General features: G+C 47.7%; 2 protein-coding genes across 2 annotated transcripts in view; one reads left to right on the forward strand and one right to left on the reverse strand.

The window, feature by feature from the left end:
• The window catches only part of NOS1 (nitric oxide synthase 1), an 88214-nt gene that overhangs the window by 7479 nt on the left and 55969 nt on the right, over positions 1 to 24766 (reverse strand). The window contains exons 14-23 of the mRNA XM_027124705.1: positions 24298 to 24402; positions 23717 to 23775; positions 20167 to 20283; positions 16069 to 16243; positions 13018 to 13156; positions 12719 to 12797; positions 5094 to 5287; positions 3663 to 3832; positions 1008 to 1218; positions 41 to 128 (exon numbers count right to left, since the gene is read on the reverse strand). Coding sequence (XP_026980506.1) covers positions 41 to 128; positions 1008 to 1218; positions 3663 to 3832; positions 5094 to 5287; positions 12719 to 12797; positions 13018 to 13156; positions 16069 to 16243; positions 20167 to 20283; positions 23717 to 23775; positions 24298 to 24402 — 1337 coding nt within the window. The remainder of the gene's footprint in view (positions 1 to 40; positions 129 to 1007; positions 1219 to 3662; positions 3833 to 5093; positions 5288 to 12718; positions 12798 to 13017; positions 13157 to 16068; positions 16244 to 20166; positions 20284 to 23716; positions 23776 to 24297; positions 24403 to 24766) is intronic.
• On the forward strand, positions 9993 to 10818 carry LOC113629850 (40S ribosomal protein S6). Its single transcript, XM_027124707.1, has one exon. The coding sequence runs from the start codon at positions 10030 to 10032 to the stop codon at positions 10777 to 10779; it is 750 nt and encodes a 249-aa protein (XP_026980508.1). The 5' UTR covers positions 9993 to 10029; the 3' UTR covers positions 10780 to 10818.

A 24766-nucleotide genomic window follows, 5' to 3' on the forward strand; every position in this document is an offset into this window, starting at 1 on the left:
TGCAGATCTGGGATGCTGCTTCTTTTCATGCGCCACTCACCCTCTCACGAAACAGGGTACCACTTCGTCAGCCTGGATCCGGTTGAGCCAGGAGGAGCACACGCCGTGGTGAATTGGTCCTTCTCCATCTAACAGGATAACCGAGGTGATCTGGCTCATTTACTGTCCCTCATGCTCCCCCATCCCCGGCTTCCCCCCATCCTCCAGTGCAGAAGGCTCACAGCCCCGACACCAAGTTTCTGCCTTGGAGTTCCCTGTGTAGATCCCTTCCTCTGACGGGGAAGAGGAAATGGTAAAGCTGGGGTGGGCTCATGGCCGTGAAACTGGTGGTTAGGGGTGGCTGCTATTCCAATCGTGCCCACTGAAAGGGCCTTGATCGACGTGCTCTCGGTGGCCTGTCAGGACCGTGGTCTCAGAGCTCTTTCAGGCACCATGCGTTTTTTGTTTGTTTCTTTGTTTGTGTGTTTTTTTGGCCACACTGCACAGCTTGCAGGATCTTAGTTCCCCAATCAGGTATTGAACCCGGGCCCCAGCAGTGAGAGCACCAAGTCCTAGCCACTGGACCACCTGGGAATTCCCAGGCACCGTGCATTTTAATTGCTATAACCAAGGAGGAAAACACGGGTGCAGAGGTCAGGTTATCTGGCTGACCTACAGCCAGCTGGACATCAGGCAGCAGAGGGCTCCCCCCTCGGAGGGAAGGGGTGGTGGTGGCTTGTTCTAGCTGCTGCGTTGGGGGTATGCGGGGAGGAAGGGAGTAGAAGGAGGTCTCAGGCTTTTGGAGAGGCCTCCAGATGCACATCTCATTTCCTCCCTAATTCTGCACAGAGCTGGCTCTGCCTAAGGGGACGGTTTGCTGCTCTACTTCTTTTCCAAGTTTCCTGGTCTTGGGGGGTGGGTCACCTCCCCAGGATTTGGGACGTGGCAGAAGCTTAGGCAGGTGTGCAGAGGCCCCTGGAAGGGGGGGGAAACGCAGACCCGGGGGCTCTCCCAGCGCCTCTGCCCACCTCGGGTGCGGTAGGAGACAACGGCCACGGTGAGGTGCACCTCGTCGGGGTACATGTCCGGGGAGGAGCTGATGGAATAGTAGCGAGGTTGCAGCAGCGACAGCTGGGTCAGGAGCAGGGTGGCGGGCATCTGGATGGATGGGAACTCCTCCAGCACCTCCACGATGTTCGGGTTCCTGCCCCATTTCCATTCCTCGTACTCCTGCAAACCCTGCACCAAGGAGAGGGGCAGAAAAGAACTCGCAGCCAGACCCTGGAGCAAACTTCCAAGGAACGCTTGAGGAGGTCCAGGGAAGAAGGCCAATTAACAAATAATAACAGTTAACTCGTGCCTAGGAATTACTCTGGGCCAGGTTTTCATTTTTGCAAGGACCTTATAAGTCTGACTGTTATCCCTATTTTATTGATGAGGAAACTGAGGGATGTAGAGGTCCAATGGCTACACGGTGGTGGCAGACTTCAGCCCGAAAACCAGATCTGGCTCACCACCTGCTCGTGCGGCCCGTGAGCTAAGAGTTGTTTTTACATGTTTAAATGGTTGGGGGTACGAGGGGGGAATCAAAAGAACAATACTATTTCATGACCCTAGGCTATGACATGAAATTCAAATTTCGGTATCCACAAGTAAAGTTTGATTGGAACCCAGCCACGCCCACTCATTTAAGGATTGTCTATGCTGTCGTGCTACAATGGCAGAGTTGAATGGTTGCAACAGAGACACACAGAGCATGAGTCTAAAATATTTACTACCTGGCCTTCTACAGAAAAAGTTTGCCGACCCCTGTTCTAGGCAGTCTGGCTCCAGAACCTGTGGTCCTAGTATTAGACTCTCCTGCCATTTGCGAAGGTCAAGGGAAATGCACTGTGGAGGGAGTCATGACTTGCAGGCGTGTGATTTGTGGGTCTGCAAGGCTGGAGGTGTATCCTCGGAGCGTATGGGTCACACTCAAGATGGTAAAAGACAGCCCCGAAGGAACAGGTTGGGGTGTGGAGGACCATGTTCAGGGGCATGTTGACAGCAAAGCCCAGGTGTTACTAGGGAGCACAGGAACTCTCTGGGGCTCTGGAGTTATTTTTCCTACATCTTAGAAGCTGCCCTTAGCTTATAGGAGGCTCAGATTTTAAGGAGGGGTAAAGCCTATTACCAGTGCATTGTATAACCAAGCTTTTCCCCATGTTCCTAAAACCCATCCTTGCTCTACTGATAGGGTATGGCATTCTGGAGAACGTCCTTTCCAGACCCCCAGCCTCATTGACTTCCAGCTGCTGGGGCTCAATTGACCAAAAGCCCCAGCAGCTGCTCACTGAAACTGACATCCCCTGAAAACTGACATGGATCTGATCCTACACGCTTCCATTCAAACTTTCTGCCCTCTCCTTCACTTGGGGTCAGGCTTGTTTTGAGGTCTGATGGTTCTCTCAGTCTTATCTGACTCTGTTTCCATTTTCTCTCACTCAGGTGTTTCCCCTAATAAAAAAAATCCCCGCTCTTTTAATGGAGTTTGCGCTTTTTGGAAGAAGCGGATTAATACATACAGCTACATCAAATTTGACTTTAAATAATCCTGTGCAAAGAGCGCAAGCTCTGTTCCCTCTTCAGATTATCCCCCTTCCGTTACTTAACATTTTAAATCAAAGTTATGTGTGTACAGAGTTTAAAAAGTTAAATAACTCTTCAACACTTACGATTAAAGATAATGCTCTCCAACTCCCTAGAGGTAACCACGTATCGTTCTTTTAAGTGTTTTTTTCTGGTGCTTATTTTCATATTTCTAAGTAAGATGCACTCCCTGAATTAAAAACAGCGCTTCCTGTGCCACCATTTGATGCCCTCTCCTGCACAGCAGAAGAAAGCGAAACCATCATTTTCTGGTGGCTTGCTTACTGGGGAGGAGCCCCACTGGGAGAAATCTGAGTGGTCCTCCCAGCTAGTATTTTTTTTTTTTTTTTTTTTTTTTTTTTTTGCGGTACGCGGGCCTCTCACTGTTTTGGCCTCTCCCGTTGTGGAGCACAGGCTCCGGACGCGCAGGCTCAGCGGCCATGGCTCACGGACCCAGCCGCTCCACGGCATGTGGGATCCTCCCGGACTTGGGCACAAACCCGTGTCGCCTGCATCGGCAGGCGGACTCTCAACCACTGCACCACCAGGGAAGCCCCCCAGCTAGGATTGTTTTTGCAGCTTTGTGTCTAAGCGAGGGCGGTAGAAGCTGTGCTTTTGGGTTTACCTTACCATCAGAGGCCTCTTCTATCTTGAAGTCATACCTATAGCTCTTCAGCACTGAAAAAGCTGATTTTTAAAACAGGGCACTGGGGGATTCTCTCAAGTTCTTTTTCTTTTAAGCATGGGCTCTGATGGAACTAATGGAGGCTCAAGGGTTCCAAAGGCAGGAGGAAAAAGAGTTAGAACAGCAATTTCGACTGTAGCCAGAGAACTCTGAGATTCAACGGGGTCGCTCTCTCGTCTGTTAGACCTTAGTTAGAAGTAAGGGAGATGGGCAAGATTAGCCAAAATGGACCAAGCCAGTGTGGTGACCTGCAAACTAGACTATGGCAGCCCTCGCTCAAGACTGCCATCTGCTGGACAACTGTTGCAATAACTATACAATTCTCCAACGAGGAGGAGGTAAGGTTGTATGTATGTGGCCAGGGACCCACCTTGCTGAGGACCAGCAGACGCTGCTTCTCTTTCTCACTGGTGGCCAGAGAGGCAAACTGCTGCAGCTGCAGTGGCGTTGGAGGCGTGGTGATATCCAAGTAGTACTTGAAGGCCTGGAAGATGGTGCAGGGTGGGAGGCGATGCTCATCTGTCCAGTTACTGATAACCCCTGTGGAGGCACAGAGAAGGTGAGAGACGGGTCGGGGAGGAGAGTCTGGGCTCCGAGGGCTTAGGTCCAAGTTAGGGAGGCCAGACCTGCTTCTGGGACTGAGGATGGGGTCTGGAGAGCCGGACTGCCCCAGAGCCAAGTAACCCCTCAGCTGTCCACCTCCCATGTCCCTCATCTATACCCAGGGTCCTGGGGACCCTGTGATCACCTCCTGTATGCAAGAAGCTTGTCCAAAATCAATCGATATTATTAACTCATTTAATCCTCATCACAATCCTATGTGGTGGGTGCTATTATTATCTCCATTTTGCAGTTGAGAAAAATGGAAGCACAGAAAGGTTAAGGAATTTGCCCAAGGTCACACAGCACAAATGCATAAAGTCAGACAGTATTGCTCCAGACCATGTTTTAACTACTATGCAATACTGCTTCTATTTACTTTACTCCAGTACAGCCCCTACACACAAGCCTCTACTTCAAGATAAAAAGTACTGTTCCAACATGGAGAATGAACTGTCTGGGTTGGATTTATTAAGAGAAGGTATGTCTCTCTAAAGTGGTACCTTCCTAAGGGATTTTCAATAAGGCTTTGGCTACAAACTGTTTTCACATTCTGCCCTGACTTTGTGTCCTAGCTCCCTTGCAGAGGGGATGTGTCACTGTAGCCCGGGCTACCATGTATGGTCACTGCAGTTCCTTGTACCTGAGTTCTGAGCTCACCTGCGGCTACTGAGATGAAGCACGGAGACCCATTTACCTTGGAAAGTTATTTAATAGGAATGTCAAGGATGGTCCCTGAAACTGGTTGGGACTTGATCTAATTTGGTCAGAAATATGGTTCAATCCCAATGGACCACAGAGCTTCATAGGGTGCCTTTGGATCCCAAGAGGAGGCATGGGCGGACTCCAGTTGCTCTTTACTTGGTGGCAGTGAGGCAGGGGTGATGAAGGAAGTTAGACGAGTAGCCTCTGCTAAGATCAGTGTCTAGCTGATGAAGGAAGGTAGAAGCCCCTTTGGCTCGAAGATGAACCATCAATGTCCTGGCTTCATGGACATTCATTTGCTTAGCCAGTTGGGCCAAGGTTATTTAACTATGAGAAAGGAGGAGTCTTCAGTCTCGTAAGCTGGGGGTGACAGAGACCCACTCTCCTACCTGGAATGGTGATTGAGAAGACAACTCTCCTCTTCCCCAGATACTCACTGCCTTTGGGACTCCCTGGAGAAGGGAAGCACCCTTGGGTGTAGCCCAGCCATAGTTACCCAAAGCCGTGTTTCGCTCCTCTAGCAGCTCCACCTTCACCAGCTGGTTGACCGGGGGTGCGTCCTCCAGCCGCTCGATCAGGGCATTCACGAGGTCCTCGTGGTTGCCGGGGAAGACGCCCAGGTGGTCCCCAGGCTGGTACTGCAGCTCCTGATTCCCGTTGGTGTGGAGACGCACGAAGATGGTTGATCGGCTGCAGGGTAGAGCAGGGGAACAGTGGGATGAGGGCCACCAGCTTCTGCCCACCTCCTCGGCTCCTTTGTCTGTCCTTGCGGCTGCAACTCCCCTCCTTCCATTCTCTTTGGGGCTCAGGCCAATCAGACTCCTGGCCCGAACACTGCACGCTGCGGCTTTCAGCAAGGTCACTCACGGGCTCCTCGTGGCAAATCCGAGCGCCAGCTCCCAGCGCTCACTGTGGTCATATCCGACCAGCACTGGACGCAGCTGCCCACTTCCTCCTCCTCAATACCCTTCTCTTGAGCATCCCAGGCTCTCCTGATCTTCTCTCTGGCTGCTCCTCTTCAGTCTCCTTTGCCAGTTCCTCCTCATCTCCCCTAACTGGAGCACCCCAGGGTTCAGTTCCCAGACATCTTTGCTTTCCTGGCTCCCTGCCCCTGCTTTTCTTTCCTCCATAGCACTTACCATCAACTGACCTCCAGCAGAGTTTACTCCTTTACATGCTTTGTGGTCTGTCCCCCCTGCCTGCCCCCTGGCCCCCAGGACAATGTAAACTCTAGAAGGCAAGGAATTTGTTTTTTTCCCCCACTGTTCTATTCTGGCACCTAGGACAGTGCATGGCACATAGTAGGTGTTCAAAAAACATTTGTTGTTTGTAGGAACCTCAGACCCTCAGGATTAACCAGCTACTGGAATAGGCTCTGTTCTCTGTACCAATCAGAGTTCTGCCAGGAACCACTAGCCCATTGGAGCCACAGGCAATGATGTCCCCATTCTGTGAAATTCCATCTCTCCCAGAAATCCCAAGCTCCACCCGCTTTTGCAACCAGGGTCCTCATCTTGTCATGGAAAAGGGAAAAGAACTTGGCCTTAAACTCACGTTCTCGTTGTGCACAAATCCCATGGTATTATAAAATTTACGGAACTAAGGAGAAAACCCAGAGAGAAACTCGTTGATGCCTGCCAGGTCATGCCGTTTCTTTTGATTTTTGGATTTCAAGTGCAGGAGCTCTGTGCTAAGAATGAATTCTCAGACTAGGATTATTCGGGTCCTCTTTAAAGTTTTAGTACAGATATACCACGTTTTTATACCTGAAAACTCTGGGATGGATGACCGCGCTTTGGTAAATCAAATCGTTTTTGTATTCTTTGAGTTACATTCGCATTTTCAGATCCGCTGTTTTCTTCCTTGCCAACTGGTTTTTGGTTGACAGAGACACTTGATATTCAACGTGAAGTTTCTACATTCTCCGCGGTATGTAAATCAGCACTTGAATAGACCAATGGGACTCGCTATTTAAAGGAGTTTTTGGCACAGCCAAGGGCCCTTTTGTGCTGCAAATAGCCGCCATTATTAAAAATAGTTGTGCTGGCATATTTTGCATGGCACCCCTGTCCTTAGTATGGGGGGGGGGAACTTGGTAACTGAAATTGTGAATGATGGTGGTGGGGTGTGGGGTACCACTCTCCTTCCCCGGGGAAGATTTTGTTCTCTCTGGGGCACTGATCTTACCCATTAAATGCGCTTGCGCGACTGATTCTGTTCTGAGCTCATACCAATTTTTTGGTTCCTGGAGAGTAAGGCATCCATCATCACGCCCTGCCAGCTCCAGGAAGGGGATCGGCAGAGGCTGACAACCAGCAGAGGGCGCTGTGGGGTTGCTAATTTGGGAGCCTCCAGCGCCTACCGGGGGGAAGCCTTTGAAAGGCCCACAAATCAGTTCCTACTTTCTCCCAGATCATCATGATTTCTTTCAGAAGTGTATCTGCCTCTGTTCCTTTGGCCAGTACAAAATAGCAATGCGGCGGACCCGAACTCGCTGAGCTGGCTCACACGCACAGCCATTTCCCCGAAGTCCTCTTGACCGTGGCCGAAGGTGGTCTGGCGGATAAGAGGCAGGGATGGGAATGGAGCTGGCAGGTGGGCCCCAAGGTGGGCCCCGGCTCTGTTGGGAATTTGACCACGGACACTTTGCAAGCCGCTGACCAAGGCATGGCACGTGGAGAATCCCGGCAGTGAATGGCTGCATGGCCCTAGGACCATGTGGTGGGCAGCGGGCTGGTCCTTGAAGCTTTGCAGGAAGCTGATCCCCCAGTGGGTAGCAGTAGCCTGGAGACTAATTGTCCTACATCTCAGTTCTGCTGTGGGTTTCTAAGTATAGGATTTTCTAAGCCTTAAAAAAAAAAAAAAAAAAAGCTTGGGACACATACGGGCCATTGAAAAGTTTTAGGGGAGGGAAAAAGGGCAACATTGGGAAGGCAGAGCCATTTGAGCCCTTTCCCCCAGAGTATCCCCTGCCTGTGATGTATTTATATTCACCTCCAGGAGCATAACACACACACACACACACACACACACACACTCACACACACACACACACACACACGGCAATGGTTCAATGACAGGTTCGCAGATGAAAGAACAGTCTGCTAACGTCCAGCATTAAACGGAAAAAAAAATTAGCTCATGTTCATTTTTCAAGGAAAAGAGTAAACAGTGTCTGTTGTGAGCAGTTTGAGTGAATAAGGTTCATACCTTCAACAAATTTGTATTGAGTGTCAGGCACTGTTCTAGGCACTGGTGAGAGAGGGATGGATAAAGATAACAAAGGGTCTGATTCTCATTGGGAGGTAACTTAAAAAGATCTCAGATGGGGCTGGGGATGAGGATGGGTGGAGGCTGATGGGTGGGGGCAGTGGGCTAAGTGCCTGGCAGATAAGTATGGTCAAGGAGGCCTCTCTGGTGATTTGACATTTAAGCAGAGATCTGAAGAATGAGAAGGAACGGACATGCAAAGATCTGGGGGAAGAGTGTTCCCGAAAGGGGAAGCAGCGTGTGCAAAGGCCCTGAGGTTGGGAAAAGTGTGGCACGTTTGAGGAAGGGAAAGAAGACTGGAGTGTTTGGAAGAGGGGTCAACAAAGGGGTGGGTGGTACAGAGGAGATCAGAGAGCTAGGCAGAGGCCAGATCATGAGGGTTTTGTCATGACCTGTCATGGCAAAGGAGTTTGAAGGTTTCCTAAGTCCAGTGGGAAGCTATTGGAGGATGTGAAGCTGTGGATGGACAGGCTTCCGTTTACATTCTTAAAAGATCAGTCTGCCTGCTATTTGGAAAATGGATCTTTGAGAGAAATGTCAAGAAACAGGGAGACAAGTTAGGTATCTATGGCAGGCACTCAGATCACAGACGATCGTGGCCTTGCTTTAAGGTGGTGGGTGCAGATCTGAGATGTAGTTGAAACACAAGACCCACAGGACCAGCTGAGAGTTGGATGGATGGTGGGAGGGAAAGCGAGGCGGCAGGGAGGATGCTTAAGTCTTGGGCTTAAGCCAAATGTTGATGTCTTCTGTTGAGATGGTGAAGGCTGGAGAGAAGCAATTTTATCAGAGGGTAGCTGGGAATTAAGAGTTCTCCCATCAAGAACTCTCCGTTATAATGTCCCATCTTTCTCTGAGATCCCAGCTCTCAGGGCCCCTTCAGCATCTTTGCTCCTATTCTCTCTTCCTAGATGTCCCCCCTCTATTCACTAGCCTATCTAAAGCCTACCAGGCGTTTCCCCTCTGACTTCTGACTTCTAGGACCTATGATCCACGCCCCACCCATTAGTGCTCCATTATACTCTTTTCTGTATTGTTTGCTAATTGCCGTGTGTAGAAAACCTATTTCCTGGCCAGGCAGTAACTGCAGTCACTTTTCTCTTTAGAGTTGCAAGGATCACCTTCAAAAGGTGGCTTATTTCCTCTTAAGCACTTTGCTCGCAATTCAGGGTCTCTTGTTGGGGGTGGGAGTGGTGGGTGTGTGATACATGATATCTTGCTATGGTCTCCCGGCTCAAACAGCTCGACTTTGGCCTTGGGCAGGGGAAAACAGGAGAGTCATGCTTTTTTGCTCAGTTATTCTTAAAAACAAAAACAAAAACAAAACAACAACCGTATAAAGCTGGAAATGGTAGTAAGCCTGAAAATAGGCAGTGCTATGGAGTGCGCTTTTAAAGAGTTAAACGCCTAGACACCATTTGGTCCTTTTTGAGCTAATCCATAACTGATGTTAATACTGTCTTCTGGTTCTTAACCTTGTTGAAATATCTTCTTGTAAGTCACTCAGAGTTAACTGTCCTTTCCAGAGGTGGATTGGGGGTTATTCTGGGACTTCAGTCCAACTCAGCATCAAAACATTTGCAAATTACCTTGCTTTTTATGTACTGTGGTTTGGGGAGTAATTTTTGTGATCTAGGCTTTCACGGTTTGTCACTGAAAGAAATTCCCAGTAGATTCTTAGTCCCTTCTCTTCCAATGCTACTGAAGTTGTACTTTTCCACAGGATGGAAATGGGGAGTACGATGCATATTTCAAATGAGTCCCTTTCTGTATCAGAGATCACTATGCTCTGAATATTGCATTTAACTAATTATTCAAATGGATTAATTTCCCAATCCATTTCTTTAGTGTTTGAGGATCTGGGAGAGAACATGAGAGCCCTGGGGCTCCATCCTGTTGACCACTTTATCAAAAGTTTTACGTCCAGGCACAGAGAAACAGACTTGTGGTTGCCAAGGGGAAGGGGGGTGGGGGAGGGATGGAGTGGGAGGTTGGGTTTGGCAGATGTAAGCTTTTATATATAGAATGGATAAACAATAAGGTCCTACTGTATAGCACAGGGAATTATATTCGATATCCTATGATAAACCACAATGGAAAAGAATATTAAAAAAAAGAATGCTCTTTTTCGTGGCGCCTCGGAGGCGGTCAGCAGCTTCAGAATGAAGCTGAACATCTCTTTCCCGGCCACTGGCTGCCAGAAACTCATTGAAGTGGACGATGAACGAAAACTTCGAACCTTTTATGAGAAGCGTATGGCCACAGAAGTTGCTGCTGACGCTCTGGGTGAAGAATGGAAGGGTTATGTGGTCCGAATCAGTGGTGGGAACGACAAACAGGGTTTCCCCATGAAGCAGGGTGTCTTGACCCATGGCCGAGTCCGCCTGCTACTGAGTAAGGGGCATTCCTGTTACAGACCAAGGAGGACTGGAGAAAGAAAGCGCAAATCTGTACGGGGCTGCATTGTGGATGCCAATCTGAGCGTTCTCAATTTGGTCATTGTAAAAAAAGGGGAGAAGGATATTCCTGGACTCACTGATACTACTGTGCCTCGTCGCCTGGGGCCCAAAAGAGCTAGCAGAATCCGCAAACTTTTCAATCTCTCTAAAGAAGATGATGTCCGCCAGTATGTTGTGAGAAAGCCCCTAAACAAAGAAGGTAAGAAACCTAGGACCAAAGCACCCAAGATTCAGCGTCTTGTTACTCCACGTGTTCTGCAACACAAACGTCGGCGAATTGCTCTGAAGAAACAGCGTACTAAGAAAAATAAGGAAGAGGCTGCAGAATATGCTAAACTTTTGGCCAAGAGAATGAAGGAGGCCAAAGAAAAACGCCAGGAACAGATTGCCAAGAGACGGAGGCTGTCCTCTCTGAGAGCTTCTACTTCTAAGTCTGAGTCCAGTCAAAAATGAGATGTTTTTAGAGTAACAAATAAATAAGATCAGACATCACAAAAAAAAAAAAAAAAAAAAAAGAATGTATGTATATGTATAACTGAATCACTTTGCTGTACAGCAGAAATTAACACCACAGTGTAAATCAATTATACTTCAATTTTAAAAAAAGGTTTTAAGTCCACGTAGAAAGCACACATACTAAATTTGCAGGTGTATGAAGCTGGGACGGGTAAGGAATAGTAACGGGAATGAGGGATACGCTAGTTGCTTTGTGTGTGTTGCTTCTAATACTCACAGCAGCCTTGTGATGCTGGTGAGGCCATAGGTATAGCCATTTGGCATTTTGACCTTGGAGTCAGAGAACTGAGCCTGTGTGGCCTTGAAAGGTCACTTGCATTTTCTAATTGTTATTTTTCATGTTTAAAACGTGGATGATACTAGTACTTACTTCCTGGGCTGGTCAGAACTCTGGGAGATCCTGCACAGAGAGGACTCAAAACAGTGCTTGGAACACAGAAAGTACTAGATAAACACTGGCCATCTTTATAGCCATCGATCTCATTTTAGGTAAGGAGGCAGGGGTTCAGAAGACCCAGGGGACTTGCCCAAGGTCACACAGCTGACATGTGGCAGCACTGGGGTCAGAACCCATGGCTGTCCAGCTGGAGAGCCCACCCTTTGTACTGTACCAGGCAAAGAGTCAAGATCTCAAAAGATCTTCATGGGCCCAAACTGCAACGTGAAAAAGATTCCATTCAACAGGGATCAATGCAAAGACTTTCTTTACTGCCAAAAAATTTACTTATACAAGTAGAGGGATGCAGAGACCTGGCCTGATCATTCTGAAAAGACTTCAAGTCCACGAGCAGCAAGGACGTAAGCTTAATGGGAGAGCAGCATGGCTGTTAGGACAACACCTGCAATCCTGGGCGGCATTAGAGCATCCTATCCAGATTGGGGATGGTAATAATAGCCTTAGTGCACTTGGTAGTGATCACAGGACCTCCACTGCACTGTGACCAGGGCTGGGAATGACATTTCCAGCAGGACAGAGTGTGTCCTTTTTTTTTTTTTTTTTTTGCAGTATGCGGGCCTCTCACTGTTGTGGCCTCTCCCGTTGCGGAGCACAGGCTCCGGACGCGCAGGCTCAGCGGCCATGGCTCACAGGCCCAGCCGCTCCGCGGCATGTGGGATCTTCCCGGACCGGGGCACGAACCCGTGTCCCCTGCATCGGCAGGCGGACTCTCAGCCACTGCGCCACCAGGGAAGCCCCAGAGTGTGTCTTTTTACTAACGCAAAAGGTTTGGGAAACCAGGTCTCAGGAAGAACAGTTGGAAGGAATGAGGACCAGGGAGAGATTGGTCACTGTCCTTAGCTATTGGCAGCTCTCTCATTTGGAAGAACTGACTCTGTTTTGGGTGTCACTGGGGAGTGCAATTTAGGATCAAAATGAAGTGCTAGGAACATTTGCTTTGGTTATAAGGAACAGGAAGATAATTTCTAACAATCAGGACCTCAAAACACAGACGGGGCTGTTTTACAGGTTAATAAACCTCCCGTCATCCCAGAGGAATTTAAACAGAGACTGAGCAGGCATTTCTCAGGACAGCAGAGAAGAATTACCCACAGGGAGATGTCGGGACTAAGTGATTTCTGACTAAGATGCACATTACAATGAACATTAGTAGTCTGAAAAGGGTGTGGTCTCTATTAAAAATTCCTCAAAAACCCTTTCTCTTTCCCCTTTCCACAAGGATTGTCACCATTTACTTTCTTCATCCCTGCAGGTTGGAGCTTGGCAAAGGGAAAGCAGGAAACCAAGATGCTCGTGGCAAGGGGGTCTCGAGGACCCTTAGAATGGTAATAGGAAGCCAGTCCCCGGAGTCCTCCTTCCTTGTTGTGGGTGGCATCTGGGGCACAGGTGGGGAACCCAAAGGGGCCAAGGTGTTCCTACCTGGATTTAGGACTCTGAAGGTTTTGACGGCTGAGGAGTCGAGCGGCTGAGACCCGCTTTTTGTGGACACTGGATAGACCTGGGGGGAGAAGAACAACGGTCTTCCTGTGATGGAGTTAAACAGCTGTCAGTAAAAGGTCTCCAGCTTCTCCTGACACTCTCTTTACCGGGAGGACTGAACTAAGGGAGACCAAAGCAGTGAAGCCCACCTTCTCTAAGGACCTTTCGGACGTGAGAACTCCTGTCCTCCTTTCCCCCCGCTGTCAGGAACGTCTCCCCAGGTGCGTGGTGGGAGGTACCTTGTGTGAGTTCTGGAGCTTCGGCCACGTAGGTGAGGCGGAACTTGTTCCTCTTCCAACTGCGGTCATTGCTGATGAGGGAGTTGTTTGCCTTCTCAATGTTGACGTCATCTCCCACGCAGAACACATCACAGGCTGCCTGTGGCACACACGGGGCTTTCAGTGACCTCTTTCAGCCAGCAGCGTGCCTCCCAACAGCTCCAAGTCATAGCATGTATCCATCCATCCATCCTCCACCCATCAACCCATCCACCGACTCATACACCCACCCTCCTCCTCCCTCCATTCCTTCCTTCCTTCCGTTCATCCACCTATCCATCCATCCCTCCACCCATTCACCCATCCACCCACCCATCAACCCATCCACCTACTCATCTACCCACCCTCCCTCCCTCCCTCCATTCCTCCCTTCCATCCATTCATCCACCTATCCATCCATCCATCCATCCATCCATCCATCCATCCATCCTCCTTTCCTCCCTTCCTTCCTCTCTCCCTTCCTCCTTTCCTTCCCTCCCTCCTTCCATCCATCCATCCATCCTTCTATTCATCCACCCATCCATCCATTCCTCCATCCATCTACCCATCCTCCCTCCATCCTCTCTTCCTCCCTTCCTTCCCTCCCTCCTTCCTTCCTCCCATCCATCTATCCACCCATCCATCCATCCTTCTCTCCATCCATTTATCCACTCATCAACCAATCCACCCTTATTGAGTGCCTTTGATGGGCTGGACATACCACATTTACTATTGACTTTGGGACCTAACCTCTATTTAATATGTAACTCTCTTATGTCATTTATTTCTAAAACCAACTTTTGCAGAGGCTTAACATTAAACAAGAAAGTAAAAACCTTAGCAATTTCCTATCTTCCTCTAAAGATTTAAAAATTATAGTGAAGGCAGAATATATTACATGTTTGGATACCTGTGTATAAAATTTTTCTTTTTCTTTTTTTGCCAAGTTCATAAGTTCCCCAACTTTACTGATTCTAAGAATTACTGTTCAGAATTCAGATTTTTGGAGGTTAAAAACCATGGATAATTCCAAAGGTTTTCAAAGGTAGGTTTTTTAATACCATTGTTGGGCCTCATGTTGATTTTAAAATAATCCAAATGTCCATTTGCTGATGAGTGGAGAAATAAAATATGGTATATCTATAAAATGGAATATTATTCTGGCTGTAAAAAGGAATGAAGTACTGATATATGCTATAATGTGGATGCACCAGGAAAGCATTAAGCTAAGTGAAAGAAGTCAGTTATAACAGACCACATAGTAGACACAAAGTAGAATGAGTCTACATTAGAGGAAGACTTGACTCTACTCATGATACAATCAGGTTAGTTTTAAGTACAAAGAGAATGAAAACCCTAGCATAGCAGTTCTAGGGGACCTGTGTTAACGGGGAGATCAGGACTTGTCATTAACTCATCCAGTGTTGGTGTGTAAACAGGTTCTTCTAAAAGGGATTGAAAGGGATATGATTGCATTCATATCAAGTGTCCAGAATAGGCAATTTCATAGAGACACAAAGCAGATTTAGTGGTTGGCAGGGCTGGGAGTTGGCTGGGAGGATGAGGGATGCGATAGCTTAAAGGGTATTATAGCTTGTAACAGGCCCTGCTTCTGGGATGCCCAATGTCGCCCGATTGAAGTCAAGAACAACACAATTATCTCCAGCTATAAACAGAGCCAAGTTATCTTGGTTCTCTTTGCCTAGGTTCTCTTTGCCTTGGTTCTCTTTGCCTAGGAAGAAATGCTGGCACAAGTTTATCAACACAGCCTCCTCACTCACATATCCTTACAGCTCAGGGACCTCAGTTTCCCCTTTTGCTCCTTTGTGAGGATGAAAAGTGTCAACCGACTGACAGAAGGTTGCACAGTCCCCTTTCTTCTGGGGCTGCTGATAACAAGACATTCCAGGGCCAAAGAAGGAGCAGGTAAAGGTGGGTCCACATTCACTGCTTTTTTGTTTTCCTCAGGATGGCCAATTGCACCACGCCCCACATGCACATGGAGACCATTGCTCGTTTATTCTCGACCTCATATCTAGAATAACGCTCTCCAATAGGATGTCCTATCGTGATGGAAACATTCTAATTGTCTCATATGGTAATCACTAGCCACTAGTGGCTGTTGAGCACATGAAATGTGGCTTGTGCAGCCAAGGAGTGGAATTTTAAATTCTACTTATTGTACATCTAGTTGTACATATGTTATTTCCAAGGTTGTACAATCACCACCACTATCCAGTTTCAGAACATTTCCCTCAACCCAGAAGAAACCCTGTACCCGTTAGCAGCCGCACCCATTCTCCACTCCCGCCACCAAACCCCTGGCAACCACTCATCTACTTTCTGTCTCTATGGATTTGCCTATGCTGGACACTTCATGTAAATGGAATCATACAGTAAGTGTCCCTTGTGTCTGGGGTCTTTCCCTTAGCGCGTGTTTTCAAGGTTCATCCTTGTAGCGTGCATCAGCACATCATTCCTTGTTATGTCCAAATAATATTCCATTGTACGGACACACAACATTTAATGTATCCATTCATCATATTGAATGTTACTTAGTTTACATTTAAATGATCACTTGTTGCTAGTGGCTACCGTATGGGTCATTGAAGATCTAGCACAAGAGGAATAAGATTGTCGAAGCAGACAAACGGGTGAGATCCGAGATCCAGCCCGAGGCATGGCCCCCTGGTTTGGTTAACCAACACTATGTTTTTTTGTTTACTTGTCTACCAAATGTGAGTGAGGGATGGATTCCTCCCAGCCCTGAAATTCCAAGACTCTATAATTTTTTATAGACCAACTCTTTACCCTTAATGCAGGAGGTTGGATTCTGGTTGGAAATTGTGTATCTTAGGACCACCCAAACTCATCTGAACTGTTTGAAGCTGTCTCCTGGTTGGATACGTGAGGGAAGTACCAAGGATTTTCTCAAGTTTCTTCTATCTCTGATGGTTTAGGTACTCTGTCCTTGGGGGTCACTGGGGACACGATTTCTCCCCCTGGGTCTCTGAGATCTGGGTAGATGGTTACCTTGAAGACCTTCTTGGCCCAGGTCCTGAAAGCCTCTTCCTGCCCACAGAGCTCATCCCCCTCCCTCATCTTCAGGATCCTCTCCCCACCCAGCTCTTCCAGGAGGGTGTCCACGGCGTGTCCAAAGGCGCAGAAGTGAGGGTACGCCCGCGAGCCAAGGCCAAACACGGAGAACCTGCCAAGAAGACAACAGAAGTTCCAGGCTAGGGGACTAGGGAGGTGTTGCCGGGGGGTGTCTGGGGTTATGGACTGTTATGTCCCCCCAAATTCATATGTTGAAGCACTCTCTCCCAATGTGACTATATTTGCAGATGGGGCCTTCAAGGAGGTAACTGAGGTCAAATGAGGTCATAAGGGTGGGGCCCTAATCCAATAGGACTGGTGTCCTTTAAGAAGAGGGAGAGGCACCAGAGAGCTCTCTCTTTTTCTCTCCCCCCACCACATGCTCACAGAGGAAAGGCCATGTGAGGACACAGCAAGAAGGTGGCTGTCTGCAAGCCAGGAAGAGACGGCTCACCAGAAACCAATCCTACTGGTACCTTGATCTTGGACTTTTAGCCTCCAGAACTGTGAGAAAATAAATTTCTACTGTTGAAGTCCCCCAGTGCATGGTATTTTGTTATGGCTGCCCAAGCAGACAAAGACCTCTGGTATCTCCAGAAGGATGGTGTTTAGCCCGTGATGGTCAGACTACCCCAAGCCCATCTGGGGAAGGCCGTCTTTAAGCCTGGGAGCCCCCAGCCCTGCTCTCCCTTCCTTCTGGTCTCTGCTAGGTATTACTGTCCTCAGGAGAAAAGTCCCAGTTCGTCCTAAGGAGGATGAGTTGGGGACAGTGGTGACCCAGAACAATTGGCTGTTTCTTGTGTGTCCACTTCTAAGCTGGACTAATTGGGGAAATGAGTCTACATTAGAGGAAGACTTGACTCTACTCATGGTACAATCAGGTTAGTTTTAAGTACAAAGAGAATGAAAACCCTAGCATAGCAGTTCTAGGGGACCTGTGTTAACGGGGAGATCAGGACTTGTCATTAACTCATCCAGTGTTGGTGTGTAAACAGGTTCTTCTAAAAGGGATTGAAAGGTTTATAAATGTGCTGGCTCCACCCCTTGCAATATCTGTGAAATCGATTTGCTTCACAAAATCTCTTTGCATAGATACCACCAAGAAAGTGTCGGTGTTTGAATCAATGGGTGTCAAGTTAATGAGATTTTTCTGAAGTCTGGGCAGTGGAGGGCTGTGTCCCAGGTGGCCCCTCAGTCCTGCAGAGACTTGATGTCACATTTCCAGGACTTGGTCCTGGCTGTGGGTCTTGACCTCACTGGGACTGGATGGACAGGTTTATAAATGGGATACGAACAACACCCCGACCTGCTTCTTTCCCATGTTGGAGGGTTCCGTGGTGACTGCCAGTTCAGACAAGCCTACTCCTTACAGGGTCTGGCTCTGCTCTTGAATCTCTTTTTTAGAATGATGGAGCCAGGGTGGTGAAAGATTGTGATGGAGGATGAGGGAAGGAGGTGGGGCAAGTCGGGAAGGGACCCTCTGTTATTGGAGAATGAATTTGAGTTGGGGTCCAGGAGTCTCAGAGATCAAGTGAAGGTTAACATAGGTTAATATCTACTCCTTTTAAATCTACATTCATGCTTTTCATCTCATTCTCCTCTCCTCTCCTGCCCTTCTTGCCCTGGGGTTCCAGAGCCTTTCCAAGGGAAGGATGTGGGATTAGGTAGCATGTTTCCCCAGCAGTCCTTCACCCACAATCCTCCTTTAGCTGGATTCCTCACCTTTTCCCCGCAGGGCAGTGGCCTGACAGGTGGAAAGAGCAGGTGGCCAGGAGAGGACTGGTTAAAGGATGCAGGAAGCAGCACTTCTGCCTCCCAGCCATCCCTTAGCCTAACACAGATTTGGAAACTCTTCGCGCTAGTCACGCCTTGCGTTTAAGGCATTGTTCCCCGAACCTCCAATATTTATTACATTCGAGACATCCGCCATACTTGACTACCACCCATACTATTATTTACTTAGTAGTGCTGTTTACTTTGCTTTTAATTTGTACTCACTGGCTATTCAAACCCACTGGTGTTCACTAAGAGTTGGTCTGGGTGATTCACTCATTAACAAGCTTCCTGATGCACCTCAAGGCCTGTGTCACAGCCACTTCCTAGGTTCACATTTCATCACAGTCTTCATCTTATGGTTTCAAAATTCTTATTTTAAGTTTCCAAAACAGAAGGTGGCAAACTTATTATACATGGGGCCAGGCAGTAAATATTTTCAGGCTTGTAGGACAAGAAGGAAAATCAAAGCTATTACGTAGATACCCATATGACAAAAAAGAAAATATATTCCTGCATGATTTTGGACAAAATTAAAAATACAATAGTAATAGTTGCTGGGTACAATTTTTTAGTTATATATGTCTACTAATGAGAAGAATGGAATTCTTTTTTGGGGGGATAGCATTTTGCTTAATTGGGGTTCAAAGGTAATGTTTTCTATCATCAAATAAATTGTAATTGTTCTGTAAAAACCAGTCTGAGCTCATGGTCTGTACAAAAGTATACAGTGGCCAGGCTGAATTTGGCCCATGGGCTGTAGTTTGCCAACCCCTGCTCTAAGCCATGATAGATTTAGTAAGGGAAAAATAGGTCTGACCGTCAAACCATGGATGTTTCAACGTCGAGCTAAAGAAAATGAACTGATGTCAAAACCCATCAGTTCAAGGGTGAACCAAGGGTGAACCCTAATGTAAACTATGGGCCCTGGGTGACAATGGTGTGTCAGTGTAGCTTCATCAGTTGTGTAAATGCACCACCGTGGTGGGGGATGCTGATGGTAGAGGAGGCTGTGTGTGTGTGTGGGGGTGGGGTGAGGTGAGGGGGGGCAGGGAGTATATGGGAAATCTGTGCCTTCTCCTCAGTTTTGCTGTGAAGCTAAAACTACTTTAAATAAATAAAGTTTATTAACAAGCGTACTGATGGGCACTTTCCTGGTGGTCCAGTGGTTAGGACTCAGCACTTTCACTGCCATGGCCCCGGGTTCGATCCCTGGTCAGGGAGCTAAGATCCCGAAAGCCGCGTGACTCAGCAAAAAAAAAAAAAAAAAAAAAAAAATAGGGTACTGATGAAAACAATACTTGAATATCTAGGAACCCTGTGATCTCTATCGTCTGCTAAGCACTGTCCTGAGCCGGTGTGGAGAAGGTTCAGTTGGTGAAGGTCTGAGAGATTCGTGGCCGGGCCTGAACAACACTGCTTACATCAAGCCTCATCTTAACCAATGTCTGTCAAACCAAGGGCTTGACATCCAGTTTTCTTTCTTTCCAAATACCCATTAAATCATATTCACAACCATTGAAATATAAAACCTCTGTCCATGTACCATCTAAAACGCTCTCATGGGACGTGACTATGCTTTAGGGTGACACGGGGTCAGGACAGTATTTTTTTGAATCTGACTGCACATTGGAGGCAATTAGGAGATTTAAAAAAAGAGAAAAAGCAATGCTTGGGTCCAATTTTAGACCAACTACATCAGAATCTCTGGAAGTGGGGCGTGGTTATCTGTATACTGCAAACACCTCCAGGTGATTTTGATGAGCACCCAAGGGTGGGAACCACTGGGTCATGGTAGTGTGTCCCCAGAAGAGAGGAGAAGGAGATGAAAAGCATGAATGTAGATTTAAAAGGAGTAGATGTTAACCTGTGTTAACTTTCACTTGAACTCTGAGACTCCTGGACACCAACTCAAGTTCTTTCTCCAGTAACAGCACTTACAAAGGGAGCTCGCTGAGTGACGTGTGGGGCACTAACATCCTTCAGCACAAATGACGTGAAATTTGTGTGATGGGGTGAAACTTGGGTGACAGGGGCTCTGAAGTAGTGTGATAGGAAGAGGTCACAGGAGGGGTCCAGGCAGTGTGCTTTAATGGGGGCAGGATGTCCCCAAAGAGCCAGAGTGCAGCTGGTTATTCAAGGGATAAACAGACATGGAAGGGAGACCCCCCCCCCCGGCCTCCAAGAAAGAGCCCACTTTGTAACTCAGTCCAGCTCCGCAAGAGCCTTCGTCGTCCCTGACACCCTGGGCCCCTCGCTCACCTCACATTCGCCAGGGGTCCCGCACTCTCAAAGTTGTCTCTGAGGTCTGGCCCATCGCCCGATGATTTGCGGGAGTCGGAGTAGGAGGAAACACTGTTGAAACGAACCTTGTAGCTCCTGCCAAGATGAAAGAGAGTCTGTGAGCTCTGGCTTGGAGCCCCCTCCTGGGGTCAACACCCGATGGCTCTCCAAATCACCAGTCCTGGTTCTAGGGCCTTCCTTTGGGTCTTGAGTGAGACCATAACACACCTATGGCTTTGTCTAGAATGTATCAACTCACCCTTGCCTGCCAAAAATGACACCTAGACATCATTTGATGCTACCTGTTGGTGGTTGCCAAGGGGAGGGGGTGGGGGGAGGGATGGAGTGGGAGGTTGGGGGGAGCAGATGTAAGCTTTTATATACGGAATTGATAAACCACAAGGTCCTACTGTATCAGCACAGAGAACTATATTCCATATCCTATGATAAACCATAATGGAAAAGAATATGAAAAATAATGTATATATATGTATAACTGAATCACTTTGCTGTACAGCAGAAATTAACACAACATTGTAAATCAACTATACTTCGATAAAAAAAAATTAAAACTGAAAAAAAAAGAGAAAAGTTTCGGACCACACTTGAAAGAAAGAACAGTCCATGCCTTAGCCCATCAGACCACGTTTCCTTGCTTCCCCAATTTTAATGAGTACAGGAATCATTCTGAGGTCTTGTTAAGCAGCACATCCCAATTCAGTAGGTCCAGGGTAGGGCCTCAGATTCTGCATTTCTAACAGGAGATGCTGCTGGTCTCCTCTCCTCACACTGAGTAGCCAAGAACTACCCTCGTGCTGTCTACTACAGTAGCCATTGGCTGTGTGTGGCTGTTTGAAGTTAAATTCACTCAGATTCAATACAATGAACCATTCTGTTCCCCACGTGCTCTAGCCTCGTGTCAAGTTCTCAACGGCCATGAGTGGCTAGTGGCTGCCGTACAGGATGGTACAGATACAGAACATTTATATGCCTGTAGAAAGGTTTATTGGATGGTGCAGGACTACCCCATTCAACATTCTCTTTCTTTTTAAAAATTTTTTTCCATTTTTAAAAATTGAAGTATAGCTGATGTACGATATTAAGTTACAGGTGTGTGATATAGTGATTCACCATTTTTAAATGTTATATACTCCATTTATAATTATTATAAAATATTGACCATATTCCCTGTGTTGTACAATATAACATTGTAGCTTATTTCATACACAATAGTTTGTACCTCTTAATCCCCTATCCCTATCTTGCACCTCCCCCTTCCCTCTCCCCACTGGTAACCATCACAACATTCTCTTTCAATAAAGTTTTGGTCTTTAGACATTTCAAGGGTCTCTCACATTTCACATTTCAAGTAAACCGAAAAATGTTCAGCACGGACACAGCCTGAAAAGAGAATGGATTTCTTATGAAGTTGTTTCAAAGGGGAAGAAAGATGTCATTGGGACCTCAGCATCAGAGGCTCAGGAGCCTCGAGATTAAAAAAAAAAAACAACCATGAATGGTTTTCCAGTTTTCCTTTAAAAGTGGTAAGTCTTGTTCTCAGATAAGGCAAAGACCAAACCAAACCAGACCAAACCAAAAATGTCTCCAAGAGCAACAAAACAAAATAAACCCCCAAACTAAAAAACTCCATAAAACTCTCAAATCAAAACCCCAAACACGAAAACTCAACACACAGATCTGAGTGCAAAAGACAAAAAAAGAAATTGCACGTTCTGGCAGCAGGGTTCCTAAGCTGGATGTTCTTCAAAGTTTTCGCTCCAGCATCAGGAAAGTTCTAAATATATGTAAGTGTATTTGCTGCCCTAAAAATAGTGTCACATTGAGTCACTTCTCCAAATAAGTCCTGTAACATATCAGGGGGTGGCTGTGTTGTTAGTGTGGGAAGGATGGTTGACGGTTGTGGGGTAAAAATAACAGCACTTGTGTTTGTATGAGGCTTGAGGTTTTTCCAAATGCGTTCCTCTTTGTTATTATCCTTCGATCCTTGCAACAGCTCCCAGAGGTGGTTGGGGCAGAGGTAGTTTCTCCCCATTTGGCAGATGAGAAAGACGAGGCCCAGAGAGGTCAAGCAGCTTGTTCAAGGTTACTCAGCATGTTAGTGTCACGGTCTGGGTTAGAACTCAGGTCTCCTTGAGACCTGGGTGTGGCCTCGGATGCTGCAGCATTGGGCATGCGCACACATACCTACCAACGTGCACACAAGCGCTCACACCACTTATGCACACACGTGAACGCAAGGCATACACGTGCACACATTCGTGTGCACGCACACGCATAGGCGAGTACGCACACGCATAGGCGAGTGCGCGCACACACATGTTCTACCTGCGCTGGCTGTCACGGGCTGCAGCCAGACCGTGGACTTCTGTGTCACCTCGGGGGAGGGGAGGCCCTTTACGGGGAAATAAACGCAAGGGTTTCGGGTACCTAGAGGGGAGAATGGATGGTGCCCTATCTCTCCCTGAAGGAGGGGGTGAGGGGGACCTACTGGAGGCCACCAGGATAGGGTGGGAAGGAGAGAGGCAGGGAGAGGGAGGACTAAGATGTTGGCCTTGAGCACAGAAGGAAGGCTGACCACCAGGGATTCAGCTGTCCCCTGGATATGGAATGTAGGCAAGTTTGGCAACGTGTGCTTGGCTGAAAGAAAACCAAGAGGGATGCTGTGCAGAACACAGTCTCTAACCACCAGCCAGCCATGGCATCCAATGCCCAACTTAAGACCTGTTCCGTGGTGGAGGAAACACTGAGATGCTCTCACAGAAAGGCAGCTCTGTATGCACATGCCTTATGTTCTCTACTTCGGGGGGATTTAAGGGTTTTTCAAGGGTAATTTTGGTTACGGGTGTTTGTCACCTTATGAAATATCTTTAGAACCGAACACCATGTTAGATGCCGTTTTACCAGGAACATCTTTTGACCTCAGGCATTTTTCACCTTATGAGATATCCTTTTTTTTTTGCCTGCACTGTGTAGCTTGTGGGATCCTATAGTTCCTAACCAGGGATTGAACCCAGGCCCTCAGCAGCAAAAGCGCCAAGTCCTAACCACTAGACAGCCAGGGAATTCCCGAGTTATCTTTTGAGGTCAGCCTCCATGTTAGTGGATGCAACTCCATAAGATGGAAAAATTCTAGGGAAACAAACTCACTGATTCTGAATGTACGTTTCCAAAGGGCGGCCATGGTAAGAACTGGTATTTACACAGTGCACAACTTTTCATAGGACGCTGACATCTGTTTTCTAATTTGATTCTTACAGATTAGAAAATTCATGCAGGTGGAATAAACCCAGGGTGATGGAAAAAGAAACTGAGGCACAGGGCTGTGAAGTGACCAAAGACCAAATAATCCGCCCCAGAGGACGATAGACGCCCACCGGCTAAAATCAGTCACAAATGAACTTCGGGTCACAAAACTACCCAGAACTCAGATGTGAGCCCCAGATGCCAAAAGACAATTTTCAGTTACCCTCACAGGGCGTCATGTGACACTGGCAGGTCTTTCACTTACTTCCGTTCCTCGTGCACAGAGTTGGGGTGCCTCATTTCCATCAAGGCACAGCCAAATTTCTGGAGGCCGAAAGAGACAAGCAAAATGTGAGGCAGGCGTGATGAAATCTGGAACGGGGGCGGGGAGAGGCTCTGGGGACCTAACCGGCAAAAGGGGAGCCTGATGCCCGGGGGCCAGGGCTGGGCAGCAGTGCTGCATGTGGAAGAGGGCTGTTTATAAAGGGCTACAGGTGTGGACTCCCCTCCCCTCCCCCCAGCACACAAATCCCCTTTGTGGCTTTCTACAAAAATACTGTCCATGCTTCTTTCATCTGGAGCAGGGGACACCAAGCTCTTGATCGCAGCATCCATTCCAAAGAGGTAGCTCACTCGGGTGACAGCGTTTTCACTAGGGATCGGCTAGTCAGTGGACACCCATAGACTGAAGACTTGGAATTGTCCAATCCTGGCAGAACTTGGACCCAAACTGAGGTCACTGGCTTTGAGGCTTTGGAGGATTTGCTACTGAATAGCAGGTGTAACCGATGCCCCTCTTTTCTGCTGATGGAAACACATGCCAGAACAGGTAGAAGCTCATCTCACCTCCCCATTCTCAGGGGGGTCTCCATTTCCAAAGGTGCTGGTAACCACCAGGGCCAGAGTTTCATGCTCCAGGTGTACAATGTCATATTCTTCCATGGACATCACCTACGTGGCAGAATGAGGGGTGGGGAGAGGAAGGAAGAAGGTGATGAGAAGAGAGAAGGGGTAGGAGAGAACAAAGTGATGGGGGAAGAGAAGAGAGAGAGGAAGAAGATGAGTCATCTTGAGCCATCTCCTCTGGAAGGAGATCCAAAGGTTCTGGGTGCCACTATTTCCATGGGCTCACGTGGGTAGAACTAATAGCTTGTTGGTAGTGTGGGACCTTTCTGTGGTCACCTGTGGCCTGAAGGACTACAGAGAGTCTGGGGCAATGGGTTGGCTGTCAGTAAAGACAGATCTTTTTTTTTTTTTTTTTGCGGTACGCGGGCCTCTCGCTGTTGTGGCCTCTCCCGTTGCAGAGCACAGGCTC

The sequence above is a fragment of the Aethalodelphis obliquidens genome, unplaced genomic scaffold (genome assembly GCF_003676395.1).
Source record: "Aethalodelphis obliquidens isolate GAN/ISIS:26980383/991018 unplaced genomic scaffold, ASM367639v1 scaffold28, whole genome shotgun sequence".
NCBI classification, from domain to species: domain Eukaryota; kingdom Metazoa; phylum Chordata; class Mammalia; order Artiodactyla; family Delphinidae; genus Aethalodelphis; species Aethalodelphis obliquidens.

What these genes read in the sequence shown, in the direction of transcription:
- LOC113629850 (XM_027124707.1), top strand. Translation starts at nt 10,030, where the DNA reads ATGAAGCTGAACATCTCTTTCCCGGCCACTGGCTGCCAGAAACTCATT.